Raw genomic sequence first — 22,255 nt, forward strand, 5'->3', positions numbered from 1 at the left:
TGGTGTCTCGGTAAATCTTCCTAAGAACTTCAGTGAACAGTGATCACTGTCCCCTGTGTTCTATAGATAATTCACTGGGGACATAAAGTTTCAAGTCAAATGCCCACCATCACCAGTTGGAGAGGAGTAGAGTCATACTTGTAGCTCACTTCAGCCCACCTGGGCTTTCTCCTTTGGACAAATGACTCTCTATCTCTGTCTGTACTTTTATCTTACTCTGGGTAGAGTGAATGCCATTTGAGTGTGAGGGCTGTCATGGTCCCATCTTTACCAGGCTATGCACATCTGGAGGGCCCTAAGGAAGCCACATGCTGTGGAATAATGCTTTGGTATACTGGTTTAGTAAAATGCTGATTGGCCAATATCCTGACAGGAAGTATGGGTGGGATAAGCAGACAAGGAGAATTCTGGGAAGAGGAAGGCTGAGTCAGGAGACACCAGCCTACTGTCCAGGGAGCAGCATGTAATGGCACACAGGTAAAACCACAAACAGATTAACAGAAATGGGCTGAGTGTAAGTGTAAGAACTAGTCAGTAATAAGCCAGAGCTAATGGCCGAGCAGTTTTAATTAATATAAGCCTCTGTGTGTTTGGACCCTCGGACCCAAGTAAACACACAACTTTCAGCTCCATACATACATGCCAAGCATTAACAGCTACAGTGGAAGGACCTTCCACCCTTTGCTTTTCCCCTTTAGTAGTTCACAGGCCATAGAACTTCTAGCCAGTGATGCAGGGGGAGAATGGAAAAGGAGCTTGTCTGACCAAAGTTCGAAAGGATTAAGTGAATGTTGTGTTTTGAATGCAGTTTCTCCTAAAAGGCTCAGGTATGGACGTCTTGGTCATCATGTGGAGGATCTAATCACCTGAAGGTGACTGGATCAAACAGGCTGTCATCAACCACAGTCAGTCTGTTTTGGGATTCAGAATTGGATGGAATTATTGGAAGATGGGGCCTGGCTGGAGAGGGTAGGTTTAAGGATGTATCTTTGGAGGGTATCTTGTCTCTGGCTCCATCCTGTCAGTCTGTCTCTTTGCTTTCTGACCACCATGAAGTGAGTCCCCTTTACATATGCCATTACTGCTTCCTCAGCATGGCCTGAGAGCAACAAAGCCCTGGAGAAAATCTCTGAAACTGTTGGCTAAAATAAACTATTTGTCCTTTACATGGTCAGTTAAAACAGCCTGAGGACATGTGAGAAAAAGAGCCACATAAGGTTCTGGCAAGTGCCAGAGTTAAACCCAGGTCTGTTAGATATGGACGCTTGGGTTCTCAAGGGTAAACTTTCCAGCCTATCCGCCTTGCACCCCTTATTCCAGCTATAGAAGGTGTTCAAGACATGATAGATAATGTGAATAGACAGGGTAAGAGTACAGCAATGTATGGCGGTGGCCATGTGGCAAGTCTTTAGGGACAAAGGAGAAGCATGGATTCGTAGTCATTAGGGCCTGGTACCTTTCTCGTTCCTCCATCTGCCACCAGATATGGGTAGGCTCAGGCCCTGCCCAGTGCCTCCAACCACATATTATAGTTGTCATCTGCTGCCATGGCCAGCATGTGCTCAGCTTCAGGAAGGCATTCCCCTGCCCCTGGTGGCCCAGACTGTCAAAAGGCACGGCTGGAACAGCCACGACACTCACCCGCAGGGTTGTGATGGTGGCAGGATCCCGGAGCCGGCCCTCCTCATCTTTCAGGTTGTAGCCTTCTGGCCTCTTATCACGCTCACTGACTTTCCACAGCTTCACAGTTTTATCTGTGGAGGGCAAACAGAAGTCATGATGACAGGGCAAGGGAACTTTCTCTGGGGATGGTAACGGGGGTGGTAGTGGTCAAGGTAATGATGGCAGGAAGGGCTATGGGAGCCAGCTCTCGAAAGTGCTGTCCTGTGTAAATCTCACAAGGTAAGACCAAACCACAGACTGTGTTGGGACAAACGGCTTTCTCTGACAATGCACTGTTAAACATATACCTTGCATTTTAATTTGACTCATTCAGTAAAATTATTGACTGGAGTTGAATAAGAATAGTCACATATATAGAGTTCATCACGTAACTGTTAGTACATGGACAATTCATCTAATGTTCATGATGGCTCTGGACAGTAACTGTTTCTATTTTTGGCATCCCCCCTTCTTAGATACTGTCCTCACCATGCCCCCAACAGCTCTTCAGAAGCTGGTAATCTTGACTTCCTCAACCCTCTCATATTGCTGACCACCCTGTTCCCAAACTCCCTGTGTGACTGTTACATGGCTTCTTTTTATGCCTAGGAGACTAAGCACACTTCTGCCTCAGGGCCTTTGAACCTACTGTGCTTTCTGCCAGGAAAGCCCTTTGCTTGATGTCTGTCTATCTATCTATCTATCTATCTATCCATCCATCTATCTATCTATCCATCCATCCATCCATCCATCCACTCCCCCACCTCTATCTATCTACCTACCTATCTATCTATCTATCTATCTATCTATCTGTCTATCCAATCTAATCTACATGGCACCTAGGGTTAAACCCAGGGCCTGTAGATGCTAACAAAGTTCTCTGCCAATGAATTACCTCCCCAGTCCCCATGACCTTTTTCACATGACTCACTCATTTTTTTATGTCTCAACCTCAGAGAAGCTTATATAGAACCTATATAAAACTGGTTGTATCACAATTCTCCATTCCTTCCTCTCTTTGTCCTTGACCACTTCCTCTTACTTTTCCTCTTCTCTCTCCTCCTTTTCTTCTGCATAGTCAGTCAGTCCACTTCCATATCAGTTGGCTAAGTTGGTCAGTTATTTATTATTATCTGCCACTGGAAATCTCTGAAGTTTTATTTGTCTTGTTTGTCACTGTACTTCCGGCATTTAGTGGTACCTGGGATGTAGTTGAGGCTCAATAATATCAATATCCATATCAAATAAATATTAGTTTGAATGTGAATGGATCTCCTCTTATCAGGCTGGGGGCATAACCCAGTTGCCCAGCATATACAAAGCCCTGAGTCAGTCCACTCTTTTCTCTCCTCTTCTCTTTTCTTTTCTCTCTTCTTCCCTCTCCTCTCCCATCCACCCTCTCTCTTTCTCTTCTTGCTACTTCCTGATAGTTCCAAACTATAAACTATAGTTTAGACTGTCCTATTACCTTGTATCCCTTGATGACAACTGGTCCTTTTCCATAGCATTGAGATCTCCAATGCCTCAGGTGCTGACAGTTCAAAGTATTGATGGAGGGGATCTTGGACTCTGGGAAACTGGTGAGGCATGCTGCACCCAGGATTTCAATTCTATATTTTTAGAAAACATTTTGGCTAAGCCGGTCGTGTCTGTGTGCTAAGCGGTCTGTGCTTGTCTTTACCTTTCCTTCAGGGGCACATTTGATTTCTCTGTATTTGTCTCTATTGGACAGGATTTGGTGTGCGATACTGTAGGGCCTCATTCCCACTACTGCCTTAGACAGCTGTTAGGTCTCAAACCCAGGACAAACAGCTGAGATGCCTATTAACATATGAAAGCAGACTCTGGCTGCCAGATTCTCCCAGCATCCTTTAGTCCTTACCTATTACAGGGTCCTCCTGGCTAGAATACCCTACTTCTATCCTGAACTCTCCAGCCCTGAGGCTGGTCTGCCCTTCTCCCCAGGTCCTCTGGCCCCTATATAACTCAGCCATTTTGGCTATGCCAGTCTCTCGGCCCAGGTTACCATCTCTTGATCAGTGACTCCTCTCTAGCTCTCCCTCTTCCTCTCTCCTCACATGGCCTGGCTTAGTCTGCATGTTCATTCTGGATTCTCCCAGATGTCTCTGCCTCTGCCTCTGGCTGTTTTCTCCTTCATAACCACAATAAATCTGTTCCACCATACCTAGGAAGATTTCTCTCTTCTCTCTCTCTCTCTCTCTCTCTCTCTCCCTGCCCCCTTTCATTCAACAGCCACATGGCCAAGGACTACAGTCCTTTGGTCCTTGTGAGAAGGCACATGCAAAGTAGTCCTGGAGAATGATCATGAGGAAACAAGGAAGGGCAGAATGCCCACTTAAATCTCAGTTTCAGTATACATACATCTACAAATTTCAATATTGCAAAGTTGTCATTCTGTATCCCATTTTATTCATAAACTGGTAGAAATGGTATCTTTCTTATGAGGGTCTTAGGATGAAATGAATTAGCATGTTTAACTGTGGTTGGGCTTCTCCAAATGGTGTCAGAATAGCAGCTGTCATTAGAATTAGCACGCTGAGCCACAACTCTGTAGTAATACAGAGTTGTCTTGATCATCCCACAAGGATCAAACTTTTCCTCTTCTGAGGAGAACAGATGTCCCTCTAACTGCTTTTAGTGGGGTTCCTTGGTTTCCTGCCCCATCTCATCTCTTCACTGTTTACCAGGCTCCACACTATCACTTCCTAACTTCTTCACATTAGGGAGGACCACTCTTGGTAGCAAAGGCACATGATCTCCCAGTAGTTCATGACTTCATGTCTTGTCCTTAGAGGTCTCAAAAGTACTATGTTGTGAGCTGTCAGCAGCAATGGGGATATTTTAGTAAAAACCCATCTCCATATATATATACCTGGGTAGTATTTGGGCTTCCAAGCCTATACTCTCATGTTTGGCGAGGCTGTTCCTTGCGGGATCCATGTATTCTCATCTATGTGCTGACGTCAACTTGTGCTGGGAAGAGAGTTTTTCCCAGCTGTGGGCTTAATTTAGAAATTGCTAGCTCTATGCTCACATCCCTCTTGTTCCAAGTTCTCTTGAGATCCTGTTCACGTGAAGCTGCTTTTTTAGAGTGAGAAAGTTAAACATGGGCCATATTTATATAGTCATTTGATTTGCTCCTTATCAGCTGTGGCTGAGAACAATCCACAAGCCAGTGGATTTCACTTCCAAATACTTTCTGCTTCTTGGCTTTGAAATCTAGTTATTTGCAAGGCATTTTATATTATAAATGACAAACTGCCATATGGAAAAATAGAAATCACAGGTAAATCACAAGGATAAAAGTTGCCTATACAATCTCCAGTTAGGGATAACCCATGATCAACATTTTGTATATATTTTTTTTGATTTTTGGATGGGATCTCCCCATGTAGCTCTGGCTGTCCTGGAATAGAGACTATCTTCATCTGCCTGCCTAGTGCTGGAATCAAAGGTGTGCTCCACCATGATCATCTTTGGTGTATACTCCTGCATTTTCTGTATGCAGTATTTTGGGGCAAGGAACTACAATGACATTATGTATACTAAGTTGTGTAATCACTTTCCTCTTTTTATTATATAAGAGGTACATGCCATTGTAACTGGCAAGTGAGAACGAGCAGACAGAGTAGAAAAGAAAAACATAGACTATGATTACTGGGTACATTTATTGTAGTCTTCTATTTCCTTGCTTAACAAGAACTTTCTAACAAGCACTATACTATATAGGTGATATCTGTATTTGACCTGATTGTATATTTATATCAACAGCTATCCGTATACTGTATTTACATAATCTATTACGCTACAGGATATATAACTTGCAGTAAGAATTTGTTAACAACAAAAAAACTAATAGTGGGAGACTTATTAGGCCATAGAAGAATCAAATCACACGAGGAAATAATATGGAGTCATTAAAACACAGAAGAATAAAATCATACAAGGAAGTAATATGCACTCATTAAAAAATCATATGGTATTTTAATAAAATATCGGTTAGGAAAATATTCCTGGTGCTATATTATTAAATTAAAAAGTCTGGCTTAAAAATTGTTACTAAGCACATTATTCACATCCTTTTCTTTTTCTCTAAAAGACACTAACAGTAGTTCTCTCTGTACCTAAACACATGTTATCTTTGCTTTGTGTCTTTTAAAGTTTTCCCAATAAACACCATGGCATGGCATGCTGCCTTTCTCACCATAAGCAACCAGGCAGGAGGAGTGAACCCAAACAGAACAATGCATCCTTGTGTGGCCAATAACTTCAAGGTCTATTTCACAGCAGAGGGCTAGCTCTAGTTTTCTTTGAAAGCTATGAAGTTAAAAACATATCCTAGCAGAATTAGTAACTATACTCAGCTAATGAGATAAGCACCCTTTCCCTCCAAAAAGATAATTGATGGAGAATTCAATCCAGTTCCCCAAGGTTGTGTTGCCTGGGGTCACACTTGACTTTATTATCACAGCATTTTCATTGGACTCAGAATCTTGGAGCTTTGTGTGTGTGTGTGTGGGGGGGACTCTAAGGAACATGCGGCTGTTAATATGAGAAATGGCTTTTTCTTTCTTCTGCCTTGTTCTCAAGTAGTTTATCATTACTTGTGGCAGCTTTAAGCACAACCTTATCATTTATCTTCATTTTCTCTTTTATGTAGTAATTCCCATTGTCTTCCATTAATTTTTGAATGTTAACCTATTTGGCTCAGGGGGAGATTTTCAACCTTAATATTAGTATAGAAAAGAAAACTGCATAAGAACATGGGGATTTTTCTTAGAAGAGTCATTTTGAGATGCAATTGGCATGTGATATAGCATCCCAAATGGGAAGATAATATCCTTGTTAATCAAAAAACTATTTAAAAACTCAATTAACAGAACATTATGCTATATAATTAATCTTCATTGAATTTCACTTTCTTTCCCATCCCCCCCACAAAGTAGTTAATAAGCCTTTGGATTTTACTGCAATAATCAATAGGCTAAATTTCATAATATAATGTAATCTAGCTATGGAGGACAATCAGACACTTCTCCACTACTGAAGTAATTACATCAAAACCACCATAAGTCTCTTTCATAGTAGTGTGTGACAACAAAGTCTTGGAGAGAGACTTGAACAGAAAAAAAATCACAAGAGAATAAATGGAAGTCAGATGAGGTGATTTGGCCTCCAAGAGTTTAGGGGGTTGCAAAGAGTAAACAGAACAATAAAAACAGTTACCAGAAGGAATGAAATTAATTGGAATCTTAAAAAAAAAAAAAAAAAAAAAGCAAAGATGTAGCGATCTGATCATATTGAGTGAGGCATGCTTGAATAACTCCTAAACAGCTAATCTAGAATTGTCACAGTTTAGATCTGTACACTGGCTTTATATTTGAGAGGTTGGGAGATCATCTGCATTACCCTTTCTCCCTTTCTCTTTTCTATAAGATTGACATATGACTCACTGTATGTGATTTCAAAATTAAAATGGCAAAAGGAACAAATTTACAAGCGACCCATCATGCACAGTCAAGGCTTAGTAATGGAAAACCTTCTGCTCTGTGTCTTTCTCTTCTTTAAAAAGAGTATATGCTTGGTTGTAGTATAGACATTGCCTGCATTTTTCTGCACTTGATGTGAGAATCTTAAGTTATATTCGAGCATATATTCATCATAGGCTCACACACATGATGAAATGAATCATTCTTCAACTTCTTTGCTCAGGCAATGGTCTTTAATTTTTCTGTCTGAATCATCTTATTATCTTTTTCCATTAGCATTCTTGAGTAGTGACTGAATTCCAAGCTGGCTTTTTTCCCCCAGAAAGGGGTTCATTTAAAATCCTGGAATGTAGGCAACCTCACTCATGGAGTGAATATGTGACCAGGCTTTATTCAACTGCTAATGTCCCTTCTTCTCTGTTGATATCAATATTCCCTAAACCTATAGGACATGGAGAGTTTAAAGGCAGATAGGACTGTTTCTTGATCAGTTTGGGGGAGCATCCCTAGCTCCTCTGGTCTTGTTCTCCCAGCTCAAAACTTGATTTTCTTGGATACACAGACATCTGTTTTGCAGACCCTAAAATATATTCAGGGATTAATAACTATTTTTCAAAATGCCGGCAGCGTTTCGAGTTTCCTGAAATGCATTCCCAGAATAACATGTGATGAATCTTAAGACAGGAAGTCACACTCCCCAAACACCTGCAAGCAATCTACATTAGGAAACTACAGATAACGGGTTCCACAAGAATTGGGTCATAAATTTGTTACTTATAAAAAGAATAGCTACCATTTACTGAGTTCAACTCTGTGTGCACCATGGGGTTTTTTCTAGGCATCTTGCAAACAGGGTTTCTAAGTTTCTCACAAGCCCACAAGGGCCAGAGGAACAACGAGGCTAAGAGAGACTCACAGGTCTGGTTGACAGTCTCTGAAAATGTCAAACAGGAAAAAGAAAATCACCTCCACATACCATTGGTAGACAGAAGAAAGTAAGCTGCGTTCTGCTGAGGGAGCCATCTTATCTTATTGATTTTTTCTTCTATCTCTAAACTCTTCAGGTAATCGAACTCGGGTTCATGGCTCTGGAATGTGCTGTAAACATTGTATTCACCCCTACGATGAACCTGGTTTTTACTCTGTAGGATGGTAAAACACACATAGAAAATTAAACCATTTAAAGCAAGCATCAACTCTTTTGTTCCCTTTGAGCAAAGCCATCAGGGGTGGACTGGCAGGCTGCATCAGTGAATGGGGAGGCCAAGATCACGGCAGCCACAGATTCAGCTTTAATTTACTGGTCCCCAAAGCATGCACTCTGTTGGCAAATAACAGAAACACACACACGCACACACACACACACACACACACACACACACACATTTATAAATTATATATTTAAACTATATTAACACAAAGTGTATATTACAACATTTACATAGAAACAGAAGCTGCCAGGCATGGTGGTGCACACCTTTAATCCCAGCACTTCAGAGAGAAAGGCAGGTGGAGCTCTGTGAATCTGAGGCTAGCCTGGTCTACAAAGAGTTCCAGGATAGCCAGGGCTGTTATACAGAGAAACCTTGTCAAAAAATAGGCCAAGACTTTGCAATCAATAAAAATAGAAGATCTAATATTCGATCCTTGTGCATTTCAGGAAATGCTGAGTGGCCCGTTCCATGGTGATGCTCGCACATACTTTTATCAATCGCCACGAAAGACGCAAAGCTGTAGTAAATGCAACTTTCAATGCTTCCAGAATCTCTGAGATGTAGGAAGAGCTGGGAGGTGAACCCTGGAGGCTCAGAGGTATAAATGGCTCTTCTAAGGTCACACAGCACTCATGGAGCAGATTTGGTCACTAGTCCCTCCCACCTCCATTTTTATCCAGTATAGTGATGAGAGGGCCATCTGTACGTGAATACCATCTGCCTCCTGAGGAGAATGATGGGCTTTACCTACGACTTTCCCCTTGCACTAATTATGCAAAGTGCAAACAGCAGGAACTAAATAAATGATGAGACACTGGAACACAAAGCTAAGGGCCTGCAGTTATGGAAAAAGGTGAAGAGGAGGAAACGCCTACTGAAGAGACAAAGAGAAAGAGACAAGGGGGAAGATGGTATTGCAGGTACTTTGGAACCATGTTACCCAAAGTCTTGAGATTTAGCTTTGAAAATCTGTTCAAAAATTAAAATTTTGGTTTCATTAAACATATTTTAAATCAAAGTTTGATTTTTTTAAAAAAGGAAAGACTCAATTTAAAATATATGATTTTGGATGGACACCCAAAGGCATATCTCAGCTTGCCCAGAAGAGGGTACTTCTGCCGAGCCTAGAGGTGTGCAGACACTGAAGAAGGAGGTCCTTTGGAGCAGTTTTTCTGGGAGTGACAATACTGTTTAAGAGTCACTGGCCCCAAATGATGTCACATGGCTTTTGTCAGGCAAGCCATGTATGCCTGACGAACTTTGTTGAACCTTAATACTGAACCCCTTCATCGTCATCCTCCCAGGCATTTATGTTCCAGTGAACCCACCCATACTGCTTTGGAAGGTGTGCCCCCCATCATTCTCCTAATGAGTCAGGCTTCCCAAATCTCTCAGTAAATGAAAATAGGTGAAACCTATAAATAGCTAGCAGAAAATGTGGGGTGGAATATTACTGGCAACATGCAGCCTTGGGTAATTTATGCTAAATAGCTCTTCCAGTTCCCCTTAATCATAGCTGTGAACCTAATTGGATTTTTTTTTTTTTTTAAATTGGAGATTTGAAAATCAGTTTTCAAAGGACTTTAGATGCTGACATCCTCGACACTCTTCTGGTTACTCACAGAGGACTGGTCTACCTTAACAAAAAATTTCTAAGAGGGTTGATTTGCTACCATCCAAATCAGGCTGTCAAGTGTGTGTAGCATGTGCCAGACCAATTAGCACCAGGCAGCTCTGGAAAAAGCAGGAAAAATTCCAGGTCACGAAGAGCGATTTAGTTCTTACTTGCCAACTACATTTTCATGTTTCTGGGGCCAATGTAATAGGCTGGGTGCCTGATTTAATGCCGAGCACTTGAATTTACACAGAACCCCGAGGGATTATGAAGTCCTTATAGAAATTAATTGCAAATAATGTGCAATTACCAAATATATCACCCCTAAATGAGGCTTTCCTCTTTTGAGGGGGAGGTGTAATGCAAATGTCTTGGAGGCACAAAGCAGGCTTTAAATTGCTAGGGAAGTCTCTTGTGGAGCCTTCCTCTTAACACTGGGCCTCCCTCACACCTCCCCAGTGCCCAGTGAATCTCAGAGGAAGACAGTGGCAGATGGGAGAGTCGTTAGAACACAGACTACCCCGCTGGAAGGACGGGTGTGTGCCAGGAGAGGGCAAGGAGAACAAACTGGGCCATAATTCCATTCCGAGAAAACAGAAACAGGCCTGGGCGGGGGAACATCCTCAGTTTATGTGGAGAAGAGAGGATTTCTGGTGGAACCCAAGCCTCAGGAAGAAACCATGGACATGGCATGATATAACATACCCAGCTCCAGGGACCCACACTAACATGCCATCTCTGCTGGGTGGAGAAACCCTTTTGGAGGATTTCACCCCTTTGGTAGGCTGAGCATCATTTTCTTTTCTATTGACCCAACATGCCCTCTTTACAACTGTTGTCAAATAAAGGTATTTTCCTCTCCTATGTATTCTGGCAGTACCTGAAATGAAGGGAGATTGAATTTCAACACCCGGAGGAGAGATCCCAAGACAACAGCTGGAGTTCGCTCCTCCACAAGCACCTGTGGAATTGGGCAGGTCAGATGAGAACAGCTGCTGTTTCCCAACGTTCACGATGTAGAAGGATTAAGGCCCTGTCCAGGGAGAACCCTCTTTGAGGTGCTTTTGTGAGTCTGAATTTAAAAACTGTGGATGCTAATGACTTTTTGGCAGTTTTACGTTGGTGAGCAAAGCGGCAGGCAAGGTTAAGGGCGGCAGACACGTGAGGATTAAGGCACAGTGGGAGGCCTCCTCTTAAAAAGGGGAGAAAATGAGAATTTCCAATTGGCTGACACTTACCTCCTGTTCTCGCTGAAATATTACAACCCGACCCCCCTTGTCCCCTGTCGCTAGTAACTCTCCCGTGTGGTTGAATTCTACCGTAGAGATAATGTCAGCTGAAAAGAAGAAGACAAAAGCAATTTAAGTAACTGCACACTTACTTTGAAAGGGTAGATAATAGGCACACTTTTCTGTGCATTTAAGGGTTTAGGGCTCTAGCTGTGCGGTGGAATTTACAGGGTTTTATGTTCTGCATTTTAAGTACCAATTGAAGCAGCAGTTGGGAAAGTGAATTTCCTAGGTGCCCCCACCGCTCCTGGAATAGCTGGGGTGAATGGAGGGGTGAGGCTTGCTCACACCCTTTATTTTGTGGAAGAGAAAGTGATTTTTTTTCCCTCATGGAAATGGCGGTTTTCTTGGTGAATTTTCACTATCCTCAGGCCCCTATTTCACTCAAGAAAGTCGCCCCAAGCAGGTGTCAGTGTGGTGGTGGGGGCCGAGCATCGAGGGAAGCAGGCTGAGGATGTTGGTTGATTAGAGGAGAGAGCACAGGGGTCACTGGGCTACCCCACTATTGCTCCGACTTCACCAGGGCTCTCCCCCTTCTTGCATAAGCTTCCTAGGCAGAGCACACACCCTTCTCCAAGACAAGGTACTGGAAAGCGGTGTCACAAGGTCAGAGAAAGGTGCAGGCACCAGGGACTCGGCACAAGGAATGTCAGCTTGAGTGCTGGTCATCCCCGTGGCCCAAAGACCAAGTGAATTACCCATGACTGGATTTATTAGGACTAGTTTTAGGAAAAAAAATGTCCAGGGTTAATTCTCCCACAGTCATCCCATCACATGGCTTCAACAGCTGGAGAGAGCAAACGAGCTTAGAGATGAGGAGAGAGCATCCAAGAGAAAGGAGAAGGAAGACTAAAAGAGGCAAAGAATTGTGATTAAGGCCTCTGTGGAGTATGGCTGAGGCTCGAACCTATGACAGCAAAGGCAGGGGAAGGTGTAAAGTCATGGCAATGGTTCCAATGAACTCAAGTCTCACATCTGACTTGTACGCTATCATTTTAGGATGCTCTTGGTATGCCAGCTTTAGTCAGATAAGCAGCATAAAATTCTCCACCTGACATACAGTGTCTTTTCCTTATATGAAAATATTCTTAATTCTCACTCTTTGTGCAGAAGTAGAGAGAATAAGGCCTAAGTTTTATTGTGGCCCTACCAGGAGTCAGTTCAAACTCTACCAGGCAAGGAACGCGGATAAAGCAGTCTCTTTTAAGGAACAAGTGTAACACAGTACATGCTGTCTGAGGTCCTCAGCCTTGGAGGAATTAGCACCCAGACATCTATGTCTTAATGTAAACATCTCAAATTCTATATACTGATGATATATTTTCTTTTCAACATATGACAATAAAAAATAATTTTGTTTTCTCTTATGAGACAAGGTCTCTCTGGGTAGTCCAGGTTTGACTTGACATCAGATTTATATCCACGCTAGTCTCCAACTGGACATCTTCATGCTTCCTCTTCCTGAGATCTGGGATTGCAGGTGTGTGCCACCAAGCTCACGGAAATCTTGTCTGTAGGCTGAGGGGAAGGCTCAGTGGTGGGTGAAGCGCTTACTGTGCCAGTGTGAGGACCTGAACTTGGGTTCCCAGCAGCCGAACAAAAGCAGAGGGTGGCTTTGCCCATCTCCAATCCCAGTGCTAGGTGGTAGAGACAGGAAGACTCTGGGACCTCCCTGGTCAGCTAACCTAGCCAATTGGTGAGCACCAGGTTCAGTGAGAGAAAATGTTTCAAGAAATAAGGAAGGAGAGGTGTTCAGTAGAAGTGTGAGGGAGTAAGCCAGAGTACTGAGAGGGTGTGTATGATGGAAATACATTACACACATTTATGGAATTGTCAAATAATATTTTTAATATATATATTTTAAAAGGTAGAGAGAGATAGAGGAAGTCATCGAATGACAACCTCTGATGTATGGGAGTGTGTATCGTACACTTATACAAACACCGTGCTCACACAGGCATATCCCCACCACACACAGATCTTGTTTATGTGTTGCATATAGTTTGTGGGTCAAGTGTCTATGATTTCTGGCTCATAACCATCTTCACTTAGATAAGTCAACCTCATTCCTTATTGATCAAAACTGGAAATCAATTCCATTTTCTCAGGAAATGAAGCACGGAATAAGCTGTGCGGTTGCTAAGCCCTTGATACACGCTTGGAAGACCAATTCATATAATAGACTCCCACGAACTAGGGCATCGCAGAGCCCAGCCTGGCTGGAGAACTTGCCACTTCCCATGAAGCTTCTAGTCACTTGTCTTCCTTAAAGCTCTTGTATCTTGACAACTTACTCTTTGCTTGGAGGACAGAAGTCAGCCTTAGAATGTCCTCTTGGAGACATACTGAGTGTCAGTGTGTGCTGCTGACGTCTCTACAGCTTCTGGCCTTTCAGTGAGGACAGAAATAGCTTCCTGACCTGCCTAGAACATAAGGTGGGCTCAGCTGTCTCTTCACTTTCAAGCTTCTGTCAAGTACTAAGTAATGAATCATGACTCTCCAACTGTTCAAACAGAGAGAGAGAGAGAGAGAGAGAGAGAGAGAGAGAGAGAGAGATTAGAGAAGAGAAGAGGAGAGGAGGGGAGGGGAGGGGAGGGGAGGGGAGGGGAGGGGAGGGGAGGGGAGAGGAGAGAGGAGACGAGGAGAGGAGAGAGAGAGAGACAGAGTACATGTGAACAATGACAAGGTGGTGGGGAGACCTGGCCTGGAACAAACAGTGCCAACTTCATCTTCTTTGTTTATTTTTGTTTTATTTTGTTCTGTTTCGTTTTGCCTGAGACAGGCTTCAATATGTAGTTCAGGCTTGCCTTGAACTCGCCATGTGGTTTAGGCTGGCCTCAAACTTGTGATCTTTCTGCCTCAGCCTCTGGAGTGCTAGGATTACTGGTGTGTGCCGCCATGCCTGGCTTACTGGGGCTGAGTTAAGGTTCTGCTTCTGGGCAGTTCATGTCTTTTGCCTTGGGCAGCAATGTTAACACATAGAACTCTGGATGATGGGCTGCAGATCCTCTTCTCTGAGAGCTCAAGACAAGCTCTTTCCTTTGAGTGAAGCTAGGTATCAACATAGTGAAGTAGCTATTGGAACGTGAACCCTGGCTCATCTGTCAAGAAAGGGCTACTCTCAGCAAAGCAAAAGCTATTTGGAAGTACATGGTTCTACCCAGACGCTGAAATGTCTTTCTTTAAAATCTAAATAGCCAAAAATAGGGCAGGAGTCAAGTTCAAATCACATGACCCCAGCCAGCACCACTAGAACCCTTCATTATGGAATAAAAGGTATTGCCCTAGACCATAAAATGTGCCTCATTTGTTTTGCAATCGTGCCTATTGTTCAGGGCTCTATCTTCCTTGAGAGCCTTGCAGGAGAAAGGATGACTTGAAGGACAGAAGCAAGCAATTCCTCTGTCTTCTTGCAAAGACTTCAGATTTGTTGGAATCCGATCAGCCAAGCTGGTTGGTATAGGAGGTTGCCACAGTTCAGTTGATATCTGTTTTGAACTTTCCTGTTTCCTGACTCATTTATCACTGTGTAGCTGAAAGACTTCACTGTCCCATCCATCTCTACTTATCTCCATCTATGAGTGCTTAATAATTGATAGAAAACTCACAAATCACCTTCATGTTCCAATTTCAAAATACCAGGACTACAGATGCCCATTCTCTTGTGTTTGAAACATGCTGTTAACAGAGTAGACCTATGCTACTCAAGACGGGAACTGCTGTGAACCCAGAAGGAACGGGAACTAAGCCCAACCGTAAGCTAGCAAACTTAGCTAGTAACAGCACCTCATCTCAAATCATGACTGACAGAAATCAACCCTTCCCAGGCCATATGACTTTCACCATAGATAAGTTTATAAGATGACTCAATAGTGCATTAAATTTCATTTCAGTCTAACTGTGCTGCTGAGTAAGAAACTAAAACCTGAAGTATTTTCCCTCCAATTTCTATATGGGTGGTGATAAAGTGCATGGTGACTGAAAAACAAAAGCCCCAAACAGTGACTGGGGTCAAATGTGGTTAAAAGGTTTCTAAAGGAAACCCAGTGTGGTATGAGATTGGCCGTGCTCCCCCTCTATTTGTGCTGATTTAATTTCCACAACACAGTAGCCTGCTAACCCTGTTTCTAGCTCAATTGGCCCCGCGAAGACTGACTTTTTTCTTTTAAAAATCAATCTGGGCATCTCACAAAAGTTTCCCACTAGTAATTTACTACATCAAGTCTCCATTTACCTGAACAATGGATATTGACTTGGCAGTTGTATTCACAAGATGGGAGGCTGAGGGAAACAGAGGGAGCCCTGAGAGTATGACCTAGTCTCCCACAGTGTCACACCTGGCTGGAATCAGGACAGACCACCTGGTTGAAAGAGATGCATGTGTGATTGGATGTCATATGGACTGGAGTGGTATTTTGATCAAAGGACAATACAGCTTAGACTCAGAGAGTCCCAGAGTCCACTGGTGGAGCCGTTGTACTGACCAGGTCACTGGTACTGCCTCTGAACATCAATCATGGGGATGGAAATGAATGGGTAATGTAGTCAAGCCCTATCTTTTATCTAAAACACATTCCAGGGATAGGAAGCCATCTGTCCTACTGTATCGCCCATCTAGCCCTGCCCACACAAGCCTGGGCTTTCCTCCTGGTGATCAAGTCTGCTCTAGACTGTTTTTGTATCTTTGCTTCAGACACGGATATTGGGAAGGATGGAAAATGCACTTCACAGCATACCACAGTGGTGAAATGGTGGCATTTGCTAGGTTTCTATAGAAAAAAAGGAGGAGCATCACTATAGGTGAGGTGTCTTGACTCATTGGCCATGGGAGCATCAGGAAAATGGACATGTGCACCCTTGCTGTCCCCTCATAGGGATCTCTAGTTAGACTGGCCATGGCCTTGTGGGTCATTAAACAAATGGGGAGTTCTAGGACTTTCCATGGGAATCAATTACTCCTGTCTCTGTGAGATTGTGGTCTCCTTTCCCAGTCTTGGTTCTCAAACTTAAATCAGCACTCATGCTTTCAGGTCAGGTTTTCTTGAGTAAGCTTTGATAACTGAAATAGTGCATTACGGTCCAACAAGGGGCTACATTCTTGCAGTCTCTGCTTTATAATTCCTGTCTAACCCAGGCTTGATTTCTGTTACATGAACGGTGTCTGGGGAAATGGAATCCCCTTTCTTTAATTGAAGTATCACGAACTGTGTCCACACTGGTTTTAACTTCAAGCTAATGCTAGTCTTTCTCTCACAGGAAACTACAAGCAGCAGTGTCCAGTAGTTTCATTCCTAAGCATCATATCACAGTTGTGTCCTTAGTCAATAATGTGTACAGTAGTGCAATTGGCAGCATTATCTGACAGTCTGCTCTTGCCCTCCAAGCTCAGTAATGGCAGACAGTGTGAAATGTAGAGATTCTTGCTCAGTTGCTCCCACTCAGTGCTTCTTCCTTGCCTACCTTCTATGGTCCAACCATAGAGGCTGAAAAGTCTGGACATTGTTTATTCTTGTTTGTAGTCAGGTGACCAAGACCTGACCAATGAGATAAAGAGAAGTGTTCACAGGGTAGGACTGAAGATTCCCAGGGCAGTTTATTTTTCTAAGTTCACTTTTATTACTTTTAATCATGTGTATGTGTGTGTATCTGTATGTGGGTATGTGCATGTGAATTCAGGTGCCTGCAGAAGCCAGAGGCGTCAGATTTCCTTGGAGCTAGAGTTCTAGGTGGTTGGGAGTTGTCCAACAGGTGAGCTAGGAGCTAAACTTGGGTCTTCTTTGAGAGCAGTCCATACCCTTAACTGCTAAGCCATCTCTCCAGTTCCCTGGGGGAAGGTTTTATTCTTGTGTCTTATCTGTGTGTTCTTGCGATGTATGTGTTATGTCTGCCTGTGATTATATGTGTTCATGATATGTGGGTGGTATATATCATGTGATATGGGGTAACAGAGGAGGACTTTAAGAGGCTAAGAGCCTGCATGTGACAGCAGGAGACACATGGACATACTGCATGGGCAGTATTTGTAATGACGAGTGAGCAGCTAAGACCTTCCTCAGGACAGCTCTGTTTGAACTTGTGAAACACTTGACACTATGGCTTAAGGCACTGTTAGAATGACTTCCCTGCTATTTGCATTTAGAAGTATTCTTGTTTGTTTCTTTTGTGGAGCGGAAGATTAAACCTCAGGCTTTACGACACTTTAGCCCTAAAAGCATGCCACTAAGCATGCTGTTCTGTCTGTGTCTTCCTCAGTTCTTTACACGGGGCCAGATTATTAATGCATATTGAATTGGAAAAACATGGCTCCTTGCCCCCAAACCTCCTTCCTCTGGCTATCATGTGCACACATTCATTTCACCCTCCTACACAACCGGTTTTCCTTTCCACTTGGTTAATTAGCAATACTGCGTGATTTGTTTCCTCTTTTCCCTGCTGCGGAGATGGCGTGATATTTTTCAGCCACGCAAATATGAAAGCAGGGTGCTGTGAGAGAATGCCCACTCCAGTTTGCACACGGTGTCCATTATAAAATTATGCCTGCAAAGGGACCTAGCCACGCCCTCCTCAGGAGTTTTACTCTCTCTGCTCACATGCAGGGAGGCTCTCCATGCTCGCTGAGCTGTGAAAATCCAGATGGTGGGAGCCAGGTGAGTCATGAGCACCATGCTGTTCCCATTAAAAGGCACACAGCTTCCCCAGGATGGCCAGATCTCCAGCTTGAACTGTAGTGACACAACACAGGCACGTGTGGGCTGACTGAAGAGGGAGCTTCCCTACCGATGGAACGATACTTCCCCATGGGGTAGAGGTGTCTTCACAGTGACAAGTCTCTAAGTGCAGAAGAATGCACTGGGAAAGTGAGGGCTGTCCAGACTTGCCTGAGAGCCTGTGTGGGGAACAGTGGAATCTGCTGTCAAGGTGCCTTCCATCTGTCACCCACTCTTCCAAAACACAGGGGAATAATTACTCAGGTGATGCAAACTCTGCCAATCTTTCAGATCCGTTATCTGAACAATTCAGGGCATCTGTAGCTGACCCTCTTTGTTGCTGGGGCTTCAAGTCCAAAAGGACAAAGGACGGTAGGTAGCTCCTAGCCAGGCACTGTGCCACCCAAACACACTTATTATGGCATTTGCTTGGCACATCTTTAGTCAGAAATTGTGCTGTGCCAGATGCTCTGAAGTCAGTAAGCCAAGATGTCCATTTCATGGAGGCTAAAACTCCCCTATTTGAGAGCTGGCTCAAAGATCACTTTTCCAGGGAAGCCTTGTGAGACTTCTCCCAAGGCCAGGCCAGTTCTGTTTAATTTGCAGCCTCATTGCTCCTCTTACCTCCCCTTCATAAGTTATCATCTCGTGTCATTAGCACTTATTACAGCGGTATTAGGATCATCTGAATGCCTCTCTCATGCACTAAATTATAAACCCCACAAGAAACCTGCAGTGCACAGGACAGAGGCCCTTCCATGTCTTGTTCCTTGGTGGATTGCCGGGGGTGAGCCAATGCCAAAGTAGACCATCCCATAGAGAACAAAAAAGTTTTAAGCATAGTAACAAAGAAACACTGGGTGGGTGCCCAAGGAAATTTTCAGGTCTGTGGGGCCAAGTGAGCTCTTATTTAGAACAATGAATAATGACTATAGAAGCAGATAGATAGATCAGGGAAGAACAGGGTCTCTTGAGCCACAAGCAGGAAAAACACACCATTAGGGAAGAAAAGGGACCAAGGCAGAGTGGCCTTTGAGAGAAGACAGGCAGATGATGAGACAGGCAGTGAATTCTGAGCCCATGGCTGTGATAGGAAAGGACTCTGTTTAATGACTTATGTACATGTTATGGAGCTATGGGTGTGGGATATACTGAAAATTTCCCCCCAAACACAAGTGGTCCTTGAGCTTGAGTGTATTCAGTTTAGAACATTGAGAAGTCATCGTAGATTGAGATACAGGAACAAATCATTGAAGAGAGGCTGTGGAGACGGCTTATTGGTGAAGTGCTTGCCACACAAACATGAGGTCCTTCATTTGGATCCCCAGCACACGTGTAAAATCTCCTGCAACCTCAATGCTAGGGTGGGAGTTGGAAGCAGAGGCAGGTGGATCTCCAGAGCTTGCTGTCCAGCTCTTCTACCCAATAGGTGAGCTCCAGTTTCAATGAGAGATCCTTTCTCAAAATGTAAGGCAAAGAGGGACTGAGAGAGACAACTAATGTTGACCTCCAGCTCCCACATTCTCTCTCTCTCTCTCTCTCTCTCTCTCTCTCTCTCTCTCTCTCTCTCTCTCTCTCTCTCTCTCTCTCTCTCTCACACACACACACACACACACACACACACACACACACACACAGAGAGAGAGAGAGAGAGAGAGAGAGAGAGAGAGAGAGAGAGAGAGAGATACACACAAACTGTAGGAAGAGAGGTTATTCAAAGACACTAGTAATAGAGGATTTTGGACCATTTTCACTTAAGAAACAATGATTAGTCACTATTGCAGCTTGAAGTGATACATCTCTGCTCCATCCCTGCATTTAAGAGATTTCTAATGTATACAGAAAAGGCAATTGACCATTAGGTCCAGTATATTCCTTCTTAAAGTATATATGGATCTAAAGAAATGAATGAAATGACTCCCCACAGGAGGGCTTGCCTTGGAGGAGGTGGGAATAGGGGTTGGGATGGGGGGAAGATTGGGGGATGGGAGTAGGGAGGGGAGGGCAACTGTGGTTTGTATGTAAAATGAATAGAAATTTTCTTAATAAAAAAGAAAAGAAAAAAAAGAATGAAAACAGTAAGAAATGGGTTGGGGTTTCCTCCCTAAAACATGGTTTCTACAGCAACATAAAGGTGCCGTGGCTGCTAATACATATGTTATTACAGTAAGGTGGTTTTTCAATAGTAATTACTAGAACCAAGTATGCCAACAACATTTTGACAAATCACTTGAATTTTATTGTCTCTGTTTCTGAGCAGAAGTTGAAGAGTTTTGAAGACTATGATAAAATATTATTCTACTTCAGATTACATTTTCCAACCTTAAAAGCAAGACCAGATACACAAGGTAAACAGGAAGATAGAATGAATAGTGCCAATTTTATCACCAGTGGGACCCAAACCTTTAATAAATATTCACAAGGAAAGATACTGCTGCACACACCTCTTGCTTTTCTATCTCCACTGACAACTGGAAACTTTGGAAACACATTAAATTTCACTTTCCAGGAAGTCAAATGCAACTCAGATGGTGTATATAATGGTGAAAAACATGCAGCAGAAAAATAAAGAGAGAATCAGTGTTACTAGATTCATTCATTAGTCCATCCATCCATCTAACAGACTTTTAAATACACCAACTGTGTCAAGCACTCTTTCAGGTAATGAGATGAAGTATGAAGGGGTTGCCATAGGGAAGGCATGAGGTAATGCATCAGGAGAAAGATGGAGGCACTCTGGTCAAGGCAGCTGCTGTAGAGGCAGAAAGAAGCCAGACTCTGCATGCATGCTGAGGGCAACCAGTTGGAATTCGGTGATGAGGTGAAAATGAGTGATTTCAAGCTCTTTGCCCTTGGAGTTGTCATACTGGAGATCTGAATTTTGTGAGTGAAGCAGGCTTTTTGCAGGGGCGAGCAGATGTTCAGTTTCATGCATAGGAAATGTGAGAGTTTCTAAATCGAGCTGGTAAGTGGGCTGCTGGAAATAGGGTCTGGAGTTCAGGGCTTTGGAGATTATTAGCATTCAGATGGTATTTAAAGGCACAAGATGGTATGAGATCTCAAGGAGGGTGCTTACTAAGAGAAAAGAATAGAACCTTGGGGCGTTCATCTCTAAAAATGATGAGAAAAGGGGCTGGAAAGATGTCTCAGTAGTTAAGGGCATGGCGGCCCTTGCAGAGGACCTGAGTTTAGTTCCTGGCTTACCACCATCTTTAACCCCAGTTCCAGGGGTTCTGATGCCCTCTTCTGGCCTATGTGGGCACTGCACACATGGAGTGCACATACATACACTCAGGCAAACACTCATACACTTAAAATAAAAATAAACATTTAAAAAAAATTGGTGGGAAGCTTGGTGTCCCGGATGACAAGTGAAATGTGGAGTGGGTCATATTGTCTAATCATGCCGATAGGCAAGGAAAAAGGCTAGACTACACCTTCGCAGCAATTCTGTAAAGGTCACATTTAACTTGGACAAGTACAATTTCTGTGGACCCGTGGGAGTATGCTTAAAAGAGAACAGAAGGAGAGACATTTGAGATGACAATTGTAGTAAATATCTCAAAGAGTTGTGCTGTACAGAATGACAAAGAAATAAGAGCGTGTGTGTATGTGTGTGTGTGTGTGTGTGTGTGTGTGTGTGTACAGTCCACCCCGTGTGTATGTGTGTGTGTGTGTGTGTGTGTGTGTGTGTGTGTGTGTGTGCACATGTAGGCATGTGTACAAACATAGTCATGCATAGCTGAGTGCTTGTCTAGCACTGTGAGGTCTTGGGTTTAATTCCTAGGGCTGCGTAGAAAGGAGAAGGGTAGAGAGGGATGAGGGGCGGATGGTAGAGGAAGTGGAGCGATTGGGGTGGAGTTTCCTGATATTACAGAAGTAACAGCATTGCTTACATGCCAATGAGAAAGTTGCAACAGTTGAGAAAAGAATGGTGAGGAGGAAACAGGGTGGCACTGCTGAATGAACACAGAACCTATCGGGGGACAAACCTGTAACCAGGACTTGTCACCACTGACACTTAAAGAGATATCTGTACAGTCTCCTTTCCTGCCCAATGCCAAAAGACAGTAACAAAAGAGTTGTTGAAACCCTATCTACACATAGGATTTAACATGGCTCTCAAGACATTCAGCACTGTACTTAATGTCCCCAAACTCCACACCTGAAAATTATTGAAACTGTGTATTTTACAACATACATACTTTCCTGCACTTAGGCCTGAGGTAGAAGGTGGCCAGAGAGTACCAAGTTTCTC

The 22,255-nt window shown here is 43.3% G+C and overlaps 1 protein-coding gene across 4 annotated transcripts in view; it reads right to left on the minus strand.

Moving 5' to 3' along the window:
* The window catches only part of Ppp2r2b (protein phosphatase 2 regulatory subunit Bbeta), a 400,868-nt gene that overhangs the window by 81,784 nt on the left and 296,829 nt on the right, over positions 1-22,255 (minus strand). For all 4 annotated transcript variants that reach the window (XM_036204909.1, XM_036204910.1, XM_036204912.1 and 1 more), the window contains 3 exons: positions 11,240-11,337; positions 8,149-8,314; positions 1,642-1,754 (listed from right to left, as the gene is read on the minus strand). In XM_036204909.1, coding sequence (XP_036060802.1) covers positions 1,642-1,754; positions 8,149-8,314; positions 11,240-11,337 — 377 coding nt within the window. The remainder of the gene's footprint in view (positions 1-1,641; positions 1,755-8,148; positions 8,315-11,239; positions 11,338-22,255) is intronic.

This window comes from Onychomys torridus, chromosome 13, assembly GCF_903995425.1.
Source record: "Onychomys torridus chromosome 13, mOncTor1.1, whole genome shotgun sequence".
NCBI classification, from domain to species: Eukaryota; Metazoa; Chordata; class Mammalia; order Rodentia; family Cricetidae; genus Onychomys; species Onychomys torridus.